General features: G+C 41.8%; 1 protein-coding gene across 1 annotated transcript in view; it reads right to left on the bottom strand.

The window, feature by feature from the left end:
* Nucleotides 1–859: 859 nt before the first annotated feature.
* TRPC7 (transient receptor potential cation channel subfamily C member 7) overlaps nt 860–13623 on the bottom strand; it is a 63823-nt gene continuing 51059 nt past the window's right edge. The window contains exons 7-12 of the mRNA XM_041397746.1: nt 10675–10870; nt 7435–7656; nt 4824–4904; nt 3124–3177; nt 1738–1813; nt 860–1002 (exon numbers count right to left, since the gene is read on the bottom strand). Coding sequence (XP_041253680.1) covers nt 860–1002; nt 1738–1813; nt 3124–3177; nt 4824–4904; nt 7435–7656; nt 10675–10870 — 772 coding nt within the window. The remainder of the gene's footprint in view (nt 1003–1737; nt 1814–3123; nt 3178–4823; nt 4905–7434; nt 7657–10674; nt 10871–13623) is intronic.

The raw sequence follows: 13623 nt of genomic DNA, 5'->3' as shown, positions 1-13623 counted from the left end.
ATATTGTTCTTTGAACTGAATACATTAGCACAAGGTGTTTTATCTCTGGGTATTCCTGGGAAGTGAGTTTCACATCATTACGAATATTTCAGTACACTGTTGTCGGAGATGGGATCGACGAAAGATAAAAGAGATGCTAAGTGCATACAAAGAGACCATATCCATCAGCAGACTAGCTAATACAGCTGGAAAAGGTGGACAGGAGTGTTTGGCTGGAAATCCTTTCATCAGGTTAAGGATAATTTACCCCACTGGCTTGATTTCATTTTTCCAATGCTGTCAGTGTCTACCTCTTGTTCACTGCCTTAGTCACTTCAACAGACGATTTCTCATTAGTTTTTCATTAGCCACAGTGCTGATCAAAGTTATATTCAGGGTTGCCAAAGTTATATTCAGGGTTGCCAATGGAAATATAAAAGGAGAGCACACACCCAAGAATAGGAGTCAAAAAATTTTTGCAGGGAATATGCTTGGCACATTTTTTCTTCAGGCTTCACCCATTCCTGGTCAGTACAGACTCTGTTGCTGTTAATGAGCACAGTTACATTGTCTTCTCTGGAACCAGATAAATGAAGATCTGGCTTTTTCTGCCTTTAATTGCAGGTGCCTTCTCTATGGTGCATCGGCTTCTGATGTCGAGGGGCATAGATTTTCACCATTAAGTCACTTTTGTATCAGAAAAGATTTAACTGGTCACTCACCAAGTGCAGGAGAAATGCAAAGTGCTCCTACCAACACTTGCTTGTCAGCAAAAGCTGAGTATGCAGTACCCATCTTTCACATGTTTTTTGCCCTCCTAAGATGCTGGTTGAGAATGAACAATGCTTAGAAAACAAGTTGTCTTTCTCTGTATTCTCCATCAAATGTCCTTATTTAAGGTCTTCCCAAACTTGTCACTCAGCTGCTGTATTAGTTTTGCCAGCTCACCAGTAGCTTGGGACTTTTCCTCTAAGAGTTCATAGCGGAGACTGGAAATATCTTGTTTGATTTCTTTAAGTTCTCCTGAAAGAGGAAAGTGTTCTTGTTAGCCATACTGAACCAAGTCAGGAATCCCCATGGTTCCAAGACTTGAGAGAGCAATAACTGCAGTGTGTTTGGTCAGGAACAGGTGTGAAGCTGCATTTCATCTCCCTGCATTATGCACTTAATATCTGTAGTTATAGGGAATAACCTGTACTTGCAGTAGTGATACCAACAGCAACAGCAAATACGTGTGGAGAGTTCATGTTTCTTAAATTTGTTCTCTCTCCACAAACTGATCTCCACCTACATAGGAGGTAGGTAAGGGGAGGTGTACTTAAGAGGAGACAGAGGTTCTTTTCCATCTGCACACAAATCCCACAAGCCACCACAGCAATATGGATCTGGATCCCGTTCAAAACAGGGTCCTTGGGGCAGGCCTGGGCAGTGCAGTCAGAAAATGCTTCATGTAGACACCAAGGTAAGCTTGGGTGTTGGCAATACCCTGGTGGTGGTAAAGGAAGGAGAGTAAGAGCTACAGGGATGAGCAGGGCTGGGTGACAATCCTGTGAGATGTGTGCTCTGCTAAGGACAAACAAAGACCTGGAATTTCAAGGGCACAAGGGTGGCTCAGAGTCAGCACTGCCCACCTGAGTGTGAGCATAAGCAAGCTCTCTCTACAGAGCATCTTAACTAAGCTCATCCCTTGTACTGGCCAGATCAGCAGCAATAACAGAACATGCTCGTTAGGTGGGTTAATTATAAAATTCCACTTGCCTTCATTGACCTCGTCATTTTCCCGGTCAACCTGAGCCTTCAGCACATAGCGCTTAATCAGACGCTTCATTATCTTCTGAAAGGAGAGCAGAAACACCCCTTTAGTGGGAGACTGGCCACATGCCAGACTTACTATGAGGAATTCAAACATCTGCTTTCACTAGGGATATTATTATTATTATTATTATTATTATTATTATTATTATTATTATTATTATTATTATTACTATTATTAATTTGTTTTACATTTTATATTGTGAACATTGCACTACAGTAGTTGATTGACAGCCACTCAATCATGACCCCACATATGAAGCACATCTTTGTGGGATGCATGTGAATATAGGGCATGTCCCACAGACAGAAAGAAAACACAGATGATCCAGTAAAAAGCTAAGGAAATGGGTTCCAGAGCCTTCTTCTAGCATGTTGCTGTCTAATAGTACTTTACAGGAAGAAATAAATTGTTAATTAATGATGTTAGCAAACTCACTCACAATGCAGCTGACCTGAGGTTCACAGAAGGACTCTGTTAGCCTTGTCATTGGGTTTTTAAGAGAAAATAAATTTAGAGAAGGAAGAGAAAAGAGAGTCTGAACAAAGGTGGGGAACTTGGCTTAAGGGAGAAAAGTTTCTTGTGGAAGTGATGGATTTTAAGAGACATATATGGTGAAAAATATAAAGCCATGTAAACTTACAAAATGGAAGATGATTGTTAGTAAGGAAGAGTAAGTATGGAAATAGATGATAGTTATGGATATGAGCTTGCAATGTGCTATTGTTCCAAGAATGTCTATTTCCATTTATATGCCTATTTCTGTCTAAATTCCATTTATCTAGAAGTAAAGTAACTTTGGCAGTAATGGGCTGCACTGGGGTACAGCTGATGGCTTCATCTTCACTGTGTAAAAGACACCCCAGTGGGGAAAAAAAATCTCATAATAAAAACATATAAAGGAAGAAAGGAATAACAATATATAAACATAAAAAGAACTGGTCTCTCAGAGACAGAGATTTACATACATCCTCTGCAAACACAAGAGAGCTCAGTGTCTTTGATTGACCAGATGTCCAAAGTTAAAGGAGAAGCCTCTCCCAGCATGGACTCACTTCTTCACAGAGCAATCACATCTCTGCTTGGAACATCTGAAAAATGCTACAAAGAGTGTGAAATTAAGAAAACAGTACACCTGCTCTTTTTTCTGACTAGCCAAATAAAGATTGTAGCAGTGCAAAAGGCTTGTGGAGATCAAAGAAGGATCCAGTCATTTGTATATGCCATGCAGCCATGGAATATGGGATGTCTAAGACTGTCCTTTCTGTCAGAGGCATCTGGCTAAGCAGGTGAGTCACTAAGGCAGCAGAGATGAGGTACAGTGCACCTACGGTGTGCTGGAGATGGCCAAGGTAGTAGAATCCAGAGGGAAGTAGGGTTGTCACCTGAGAAAACATAAATGAAGTAATGTTTGGGGAAAGTAGGGAAATCCTGGATCCAAAAATAAGTATTTTTTTCCAGAGCAGAAGTCAGAGGAGATTTAGACTAAAACAAGGAATTAGAACACGGGTTCTTATTACCTGGAAAAAAATTATACATAACCTCTCCTTACACCAGTTCCCATGTTCTCGTTGATAAAAGAATCATTTTTCCTAGACAAATTTATTCCCAAATCATGACAGCTGTGTTGACTTGTTCCTTATGCTTTTCAAAATACTGCATGTTTGAATTCTGTATATTTTTGTTATCCCTCTAGAGCACTGTTCATATGTAGTCTTAAGTACACAGACTGCAAACACTGCAGACACATCCCTCGATAAACACTGCTAAGCTAAAAGCAACTGCTTCAAAGGTTTTCCCAGTTGTAGAAGAAAAGCTTTCCAGCCAGATTATTACACTGTTCCTTCTTCTTTATTTTTAGATAATCAAGACTATTACATTCTCCTTATATTATTTGGGCAATTTCTTTCTGCAGTAACCAAAATGTTCTAGGGTAGTTTGAAGACAAAACTGGCATTATTAAAACAAAACAACAGGTACTTATCTTTTTCTATCTATTTTTCATGGTCATCTTTGACTTTTTCAATATTGGAAATAAAGGTCTAATTTACCACAAACACTAGGTGGTCTCATTGAGAAATAATAGCTGCAGGAAGAGAACCAGTCCAGCAGAGGCTGACACATCACTTGTGGGTTTGAATGGATGGAGACGTGTCAGAAGTGCTGAAATGCCACTTTGAGCAGGACACAATCTCTCATCCCTTTTCCTTTGATAGAATCAAGACAACTAACTCCAGATGCCAGAGTGAATGCATCCCATTTCTAACTTAGATTTTTAGATACCTCTCCTATTGTGGTAGAAAAGCATGAAAAAATTTTAAAACCAGTAGAAATTTTGTACTGGTCTGCTGAACAGCTTGGGAGCCCATTGTGCTGGAAGCTGTACCAACACAAGACAAACCACTTCTGGAATTGCCCTTGCACATTTTAGCCAATTTAACTATAATTTTCCTCATCTGTCTTTAATGTCAGTCCCTTCAGACACATCACTTGCCATCAGATTCCTTTCCACTTTATGCTAAAAAAGAAAGCAAAAATCCTGCGAGGCACAAGAAATAACACATCTGCTGGCACAACACTGGTGCTGGCCAGGCAGCTGTGGTAGCCTGTGCCAGCTCTGCAGCCACAGGGGGGTTCTGAACCGTAGCACATTGCAGGATTAGCTTGGCAGGACGAGCCACTGCCGGAGGAAGCACATGCAAGTGTTAATGCAGCAGCTGGAGAGATGGCTGAGCCGTGGGAGATGAAATGCTGTCAATGCAAGGTGGGAGGACTAGAGGTTGGGTGATGTGTGTTAAGTTAAACACCCTCGAGAGGCATTAATTAGCATGACAAATGCTAACACCATGCGTATTTCCATGGGGTACAGGCTGCCTTTGTTTCCAGAACACCCCAGCCCAGCCCTGTGCCAGTCCCCAGCCTGGCACATGCCAGGACAGCACGGCTGGGAGAAGGCAAAGGTGAGTCTTGCAGGTCAGAGCTGGGCACTGGCAGAGCTCTCCCCTGGCTCCTGCTTTCATGCTGTGGTTACCTGGTATCTTGTGGGCTTGGTGTAAGCGTTCTTCACAGAAAAACTCTCTGTGTTTTGAATGCTAGAGTGAAAACGAACTTTCTGAAATTATAAAACATCATGACATGATTAAATCAATGATAGCTTCTCATACCCAGACAGCCCAAACTAAGCAGAGCTTTAGAAAAACAGTAGAAAATGGTTCTATGTACAGTAAAAGCCAGAACATTCAGGCCAAAAAAGGAAATTTTTGGAAGACAGAAAAAACAAAAAAATACACAAATTAATGGAAAATCTGGATTCTAAATTATATAGACAGAAATGGTATTCACACACAAGTTTTAGACAACAAGGTGTTAAGTTAAATACTTTTATCTTAATGAGGCTGATGCTTATCAATTCAGAACACAAGAAAGATAACTATTTGTATTTGGAAAGAACAAGATTGTGGTACAAAACAAAATTCTGAAACACAATTGATTTTCATGTGTCCTTTTAAAAAAAGCAGTACCCTTCGCTATTTCTTTCGGGTCAAGAAAAATATGCATTTTTTAAACAGACAATTTTATTTTTATTAGAGGCATGACAGCTCTAGAAGCTTCCAAAGAGACTTTTCTGGACACTACACAAATATTTGTTGGAGATTTCTTTGACTGTAATCCACCTCTGAGGTTTTTGATCCAATACTAACAAAAAAAATCACTTAATCAGAGGAATAAATATCATAGCCTTCTGCACTTATAATCAATTGTATGTAGAGGGGAGGCCCTGGATAAGGGCTTTTCTTCCCTGGTTGAACCAGAGATCCTGATTATTTTTTTTCTTTCAAATCAGGATGTTTATAATGATTAGATTAAATGTCTGAAGTAATAGGGTAATTAAAAAAAATTCTTTCTTACTCATCAGGTGTATCATGAGCTTACAGAGACTCTTGAAGATGATATGTGAACAAAATCAATAGGCAAGCAAGAAATGACTGATATTCTTAATTGTTTATGCTAAAGCCATGGAAAATATGAATTTTGCATGAGTTCCATGAAAAAGGGCAAGCCAGACACTTTCTCTCATCAGGCTTGGGGAAGGAGAGGCTTTGAGAAAATTTTATTACTTTGTTTTAGGCTTTGAAGCAGAAATTAAATTTCAAACAAAGCGAGCTTAGTGCAGTCTAATTCAAATAACATTTTAAAACATTTTAAAATCATTATTTGAGGTAGTTGAAGGAGAAACACTTCTTTCATTTTGAGACTCCACTGTTCTAGTAGTTCTTCCGATAATCAATAGCAGTGATAAATGAATTTGTAGACATGCTTGTCTATCTCAGCAGTGCTCCCCATGCTGATAGTTAAATTATTTGATAATACAGAGTAAACCCCTTGCACAGACTTCTCCCTTCAATTTAGGTGCTGGCAGAGACTGGGTGAGCACCAGACCTGAGCAGTTCTCTCAAACCCCTAGGAGGATGATCCTCTTTGGAGGCTGTGAGCTTTGCCTGGAGATGGATGGTTCACCAGGACCTGGATGGCTCACCATGAGCTGGGGGGCTCACCATGAGCTGGAGGGCTCACCATGAGCTGGGGGGCTCACCAGGACCTGGATGGCTCACCATGAGCTGGGGAGCTCACCAGGACCTGGATGGCTCACTTTGAGATGGATGGCTCACCTTGAGCTGGATGGCTCACCATGAGCTAGATGGTTCACCATGAGCTGGATGGTTCACCATGAACTGGGGGGCTCACCATGAGCTGGAGGGCTCACCATGAGCTGGGGGGCTCACCAGGAGCTGGATGGCTCACCATGAGCTGGATGGTACAGCATGAGCTGGAGGGCTCACCATGAGCTGGAGGGCTCACCATGAGCTGGGGGGCTCACCATGAGCTGGAGGGCTCACCATGAGCTGGGGGGCTCACCACGAGCTGGATGGTTCACCAGGACCTGGATGGCTCACCATGAGCTGGATGGTTCACCATGAGCTGGGGGGCTCACCATGAGCTGGGGGGCTCACCATGAGCTGGATGGTTCACCATGAGCTGGATGGTACACCATGAGCTGGAGGGTTCACCATGAGCTGTTGGGCTCAGTTGTTTGCTCCTCCAAGAGATCCAGGCAGTCCTTAAAGCAGCCTACATGTCCCAAAGCCAAATTCTGCAAAACCTCCTCTAGCTTTCCTTTCCTTCTCCTCAGTATCCCTTCCAAGGTTACAGCTGAGGGTGGGCTGCACACATCTCAGCTGGAGAGTGCCACCCTGTTGTCCCCTCCCTGGGCAGTGTCACACAGCTCAGCTGGGAGAGCCTGGAACAATGGCCCTGAGCCAGACAGGTCCTGAGCCGGTTTGTGCCTCTGCTTCTGCCCCTCTATCTGACCTTGTTTATTTGGCCTTGGAGTGCCTGCTTTTACAAAAGTTAGAAAAGTGCCTGCTTTTATAAAGATTGCCCTTTCCCTGGTGCCTGGTGCAATGAGGCCACACCTTTGGGAGGACCCTCTGCTTGCAATGTCAGAGAACAATGTGCAGTGGTGAAGTCCTGTGAGAGGCTGTGCTGTCCCCACAGTCTCTGTGTACCCTGCAACCCTCTCCAAAAGCTCCCTGGCATGAATCCTTCCCACAAAGAAGCTGAAAAATGGAAATAAAACATACCCGTTTTTTGGAATTCAGCATCCCCATCTCAAGGTCATTTTCACAGTTTTTGGCCTTAGATTTGCAGAGTTTTATGAGGCACATTTTTATTCTCAGTATGAGATAATAAAATGATTTAGGGCTTGGCACTAGATTAAAAGGAGCAGGTAAAGTCCTTCCTTCATCAAAGTAGGATAGCCAGAGCTTGGCACGTGCAAACTTCCACTCCACATCTGCGTCCTCCTTGGGAAGGGAAGAAGGAAAAACAAATCAACACCCAAATTAAAATTATAATAAGAAGGAAATAGGAAAAAAAAGTAAATAGGAAGGAGTTTAGCTCTGACCAGGACAAACATAGAGGTAGGAGTTAAGTACAACCAAATTCTGCCTCTCAGAACAAGGCCCCTGCACAAAATGCATATTTGTAGGCTTCTCTGTGGTAATTTCAAAACAAGGAAAATTTAAACAAAGTGATGCATAAACAGAGCACGTGTATGTTCCAAATATTAGACTATTTCCTTGTATTTCAAAGGCGTTGTCTCAGTAACAATCTGGTTTTTTATGGTTTATCTGCTATGCTGATGAATGGATGTGTCAGAACATAGAGACATGGAAAACAGAAGAAACTTTTATGAGCACAACAACAGCAAAGACTGTCTGTGATGAACTGCAGTGCTCTGTGCCATCTGTTACCACTGCACTGGCCAGGAGTCCCCTTAGGGAGGCTCAGACACTGCTTTATTCAGTCATCAGCTGATTTCCTCTTGGGTCCTGCCTGTATTCACCACCATGTATCCCTATACACCTTAATTCTCCTACTATTCACCTCCTGCCACTGATGAAGGTGGAGAACAACTCCATCATTCAGTGTCTGTGAATGTCCTTTATGAATTGTCAAAGTGGCCAGGATCACTTCCAAGTAACCAGGGCAAGGTTAGCAAATATTTTGTGGAGGAAATCGTTCACTTGGCATTTATATGGGAGGATGATCAGGGCCATGTACCAGGAGCATTTGTCAGGCAGGAGAAAGGATGAGATACAGCTGCTGCAACACTGTGTTCATTGTGCTTTACATGGAGGGCAGAAGCAGCAACAGAGGTGAAGATCTGCCAGCTCCCTGTACTTGTGTACATCTGTGTTCTGCTGGAATCCATAACCTCAGGAACTGGCATGACACCATGGAGATTAATTCTGCCACAGCTACAGCAATGTGTCTTCACCAGAGCAGCAGTATTCCCTTCTGCCATTTGCTGTTCTCATGGTTTGGGGTTGCACCTCACAGAATCCTTTAGGTGAAATACAGAACAAGCCACTAGTGAACAGTTCTAGTGCCTTTCTGTTAAGCAGTTAAAAGTACTACTGATGGGAGAAGTTCTGTTCTATGGCTAGCAAAAGGATTTCTTTCCATAAATCCAAATTTGTCAGGAAGCACCAATACTTGAGGCATAAACAGAGGAAAACCAGAAGCAGCAAAGAGAGATATTAAATGCAAGGCAGGAAAATATGGTCTTGTCACTCCAGCTAATAGCACACCATCTGCCCACTGACCATAATGGAATTTAATTCCTAAGTAATGTCCATCCCAGGACAAAATTGACATTGCTCTGGTCAGGCAAACACTTTGGCAATAGGGACTTCCTCTGCAGTCAGTCACCACCCCTGGGGATACTGAAAGATGTGTCGATGTGGCACTTGGGGACATGGTTTAGTGGTGGCCTTGGCCACCTCGATCAATGGTTATAAGTTTTTTCCAACCTACATGACTCAGATTCTACAATTCTCTTTAATCTTCACAGAGATTCACAGAGAGTTCTTGAAATTTCACACTAGTGAGTACTGAAATTAATTACTATGAGAAGAACTTGCGTACTGAAATTAATTACTATGAGAAGAACTAGTTTTTCCTCAGTTAGGAGGATCTGGGCCAAACACTCACACTTGTTTTGCTTGCTGATACTTACAAGTAATCTTTAACAAATTTTGAAAATTTTCATGCAATCAAGGATGACAAACCATTTTGCCAAGAAAATGACTTTCACAAAGTTTAAACTGGAAAGTTAATTTAGGCCATCTATTCAGATATTTTCAGAGATTGTTTTTCTTCAAGCGCATCTCTGTCTACTACAATAAACTAGAAAATGCAGTAAGAGGCTGAGACCCCTTCTGAAGTAAAATTTGTTTCAGGTGAATAGGATTCAGGGAATTGCTTGATCCTATGTGATTAGAAACCTTTGGAGAAAAGACTCTGCTTCCTGCAATCCTGAAAGATTCTGGGGCAGAGAGCCTATGTAAGGTCTCTCTGACATTTAGACTCAGTTACAGCATGCACAGGATAGAGTTATATTTGTACTCCAGTTCATGGATGAATCAGACATTACAGTGAGAAAATATTTTCAGCCCTGGCCTTTTTCAATGTCAGGTTTGGAGGGGAGATTAGGACAAGTAATTACTACAAACCCAACTGCAGAAGGTTGACATTTAACAAAACAGAAGTAAAAGGTGACTCAATATTAACATTATCCAAATAATGTATTTTTTTTCTGCTTTTATTTAGATTAGCAGAGAGTTGTTTATGTCCAAAGCATTTAGCAAATCCACTCTGCTAACAGCCACACTACTGAGCAGGGCTGGGTAAACCCTGCAAATGCCTTTCTGCAGAAACCTATTAATATTCCTTGAGGTCTCTGTTTATATGCTTTAAAAGACGGTTTTTGTAAATGTCCACAAAGTCATGTTTTGCAGACTCTAAGGACTCTTCAAAAAAATTGTATCAAATTGTATCAAGCCTGGTAATTGGGCAATATGGAATTTCTAAACATTTTCATGGATGCACATGAGTTTCAGATCTACATGGGCTGGAGTGTTTAAGCAGTAGAGAACAGGGCAAAAAGTCAGAAGAAATATTACTCTGTCATAAGCAAACAAGGCAGCTAAGGCAACACACATGGGTAAATTAGCATAGCCAACAAAAGGAATAAAAAATATCACAAACCACTTTCATTAAATGCATGTAAAGAAAACTTGGTTTACCCACAGAGGGTCATTAAAAACAAGGAAGCTGAAATAGTTATAGAAATGATTCATTGTTTATTATTAATTAAATCATAGTTTGGGGACAGACTCAGCCTTAACTGTTATACGATGTATGATGTTTTCAGGATTCTAACCTTGGATGTAAAGTAAACTACAGCCTCCTTGCGTTTTTACCATTTTCATTATCAGTAATAATTCAGTTTGAGTTTGTAATCTGATTTATCTTACCTCAATTTCCTGATAGGAGTTGTTGATCATGGCTATTAGCATATTAAGCAGCACAACCACCATAGTCACGTTATATACTCCATAGAGTACATATCCAATATTCTCAATGAATTTATGGTCGTACTTCAGCACCACAGATATCACTTCAGATAAGCCAAATATTGACCAGAATAAGGTTTTAAAACTTTCTTCTACCCTAGAAATAAAGCAAACAATCTCTTGATAGAGTTGACACTGGGTTAGCCAGGTCACATGCTAATAATAAAAGCAGCAATCCACAAACATAAATATATCTTGGCACAGTTATTGCAACCCATTATCCATCACCCAGGGATGTGCCAAATCACATTTCCTGATTTGATAAAGAAAAATGATTTCTGATTAATACTACAAAGTTACAGTGTGCCCTGATTTGCTCCATCTGTTCTTATCAGGTGCATTACACTTGGATTTTGTGTCCCTAATAGGGATGACAAATCCCTGGGCAACTTGCAGTTTGAAACTTTTTATGTAGGGCTTTTGCTTCTACTCACTCACTCTCTTTTCATCCCAAGAAGATAGAACCAAGTCTGACCTCCTTCTATGCAGTTTCCAGGGCAGAAGAGAAGCATGTCTTTTACCCAGGAGAAGGGATTGAAAAGTTCTGCATTGTGGCATTAATATAAAGAACACCGAGTGCAAATATAGTCAGACCATAGTCTGATTTTCTTCCCATCCTGCTTTGGGACTCCAAACATGTCAGACACCCAAGCATTTGTAGGAAGAAATTGGATTTAAGGAGTGGTAGAAGATGTTGCAGAGAGGCATTTCAATTTGATTATTATTCTTGCTTGAAAGTAGAAAGGAGCAAGAGGAAAATTAAAAGGTTGAAAGATAGGAAAAAGGGGAATGAGCCAATGACAAAGATAAGTGGTGCTGGAAAGAATGAAGTGGACTAACAGGTCAAAAGGAGAGTCTGATCCAAGGAGTCAGGGCAGTAACAGGGGAGGTGAGCAGCTGAAAGGGGGAGGGGGAGGAGGAGGAGGAGGAGGAGGAGGGATGCTGGCACATTTTGAAAGCATTTTCCCTAATATTTAACTTAGAAGGCATTTTGCCTTTGCTGAGCAATCCTTAGCCTGTTAGCAGTTAATTGCCTCCTTTCTCCTCCTGCCTGCCAGGAGGTAGCACCTTCAAATGAAACAATGCCATATAAAAATTATTTCGATGAAATGTTTCTTACTAGGGTGGCATCTTACTAATCCTGCTAAATCTGTTTATAAAAACAGCTTACAGACACAAACCATGGCATATTCAACAGGAAAAATAAACTTTACATCAATTCCAGCATCAATTACACCATTCATAAAAGCAAGAGAAATTAATTTCAACCCTTTGAAAGGCTGGTGCAGATTCCTGGACAGCTCCTTTCTGCTGCAGCAAACTGGTTTTTAATTCCCATCATAATTTGTGGCACTCCATAGCTCATTTACAAGCAGTAGTAAAACTGCAGTAAAGAGTATAATATTTACTCTATATATTGTTTTGTGGAGACTAACCTTGAGTGATGTTTCCAATAAATGTTGCACAACTTCCCGGATCCCCAGAGTCATGGATACCCCACTCCCTGACTCCTGCTGCTCTGCATGGCTGCAGAGACACCCTTGGGGGATCTCTGACCATGCTACACTCAGGTGCCATCACTTCTCCTCCTGCTTTTCCACTCCTGTAACACTCTGCTCTGTTCTCCTGCCCTCATCTGCAGCTGAGCTGACCTGGCATTAATGTGTCAGACTCCCTGCACTGTGCAGTGGCAATCTGGCCACTGCTTCTTCAATAGATGTTGTATTTTCCATTTAAGGAACACATATTACACCAATGATCTCTGGCATTGAAACCCACCACCGAGGTGATTTCCCAAACTAATAAAAAACTATAACTCCAGCCTTGAGCCCAGCTGCACCCTGCTATTAGCCTTCCTTTTTAATTTAGAAAGGTTCCCTCAGTTTTCCACCCTGCTGGCAGATTTTAATACAATGTGTCAGCTCTGCTCCTTTTCTGCAGCTCAAGCATTGACCTCTATACTTGAGCAGTGCCAGATGCTCCTTGAAAAGTAAATTGAGAGTTGCAAGCAGCCTTGACCACCCTGAGCTCCAGAGGCAAGGGTGGGGGTGCCAGGTTCCTCTGTCATGTCCATAAACCGGATTTCCAGTGTCAGGTAAGGAACCAGTGCCCGTGGTGGTGGGACTGGGAGGCTGCTGGAGAGGCTGACCTAACCTGTAGCACCAAAACGAAGTTTAGCAGTGCCCCCAGGCAGATGCAGGTCTCTCTGTCAGAGGAAATGATTTAAGGAGACCTTGTACTAGTCCATCCCTACCCTTCAAAAAGGCTGGATGACTCTTTCCTTCTCCCTTTTAGATTATTGCCAGGTTGCAAGAGATTTGGCACAGGTTACAGGGAACATCAGTTGGGATTTTTGTTATTTTTCCAAGAACATCTCACTAAAACACGAGAGGAGGACGTTGGGAGCCAAGTTCTCAAGGATTCCAAGATGCCAATGTGTCTCCTTGTTGCCAGCTAAGCAATTTACCCCCTTCCTGCAAGGTCAGCAGGTGTTTTATCCTTCTCAAAGGCAAACAAATGAAGGATTTAGGAAGTCAGGAGTCCTGCCCAGACTGACAGCTCCTGGCAGCAGGGGGGTCTGGCAGTGACAGATTGGCAGATGCTCCCTGTGGAGGTGGCTATGCAGCATCACCCTTACTGTGGTAGAGCTGACTGCACTGGGGAGACCACAGAGGTTGTTTGTTTGTTTCATTGCACTTATTGGAGTAAAATTTAAAGATTTTTCATTGAGGAAGGTGATGCTTCCTAGCAGACCATAGCCAATTATCTCTTTGCAGGTTTACCTCACTTTTGTATACAGCTGTGTGCTGTTCATCAAAAAGGATCGTGGCAAGGCTCTCATTTCATATC

The sequence above is a fragment of the Onychostruthus taczanowskii genome, unplaced genomic scaffold, assembly GCF_017590055.1.
Source record: "Onychostruthus taczanowskii isolate IOZ18803 unplaced genomic scaffold, ASM1759005v1 scaffold14, whole genome shotgun sequence".
Lineage (NCBI taxonomy): Eukaryota > Metazoa > Chordata > Aves > Passeriformes > Passeridae > Onychostruthus > Onychostruthus taczanowskii.
This window is presented reverse-complemented; position numbering and strand designations above follow the sequence as displayed.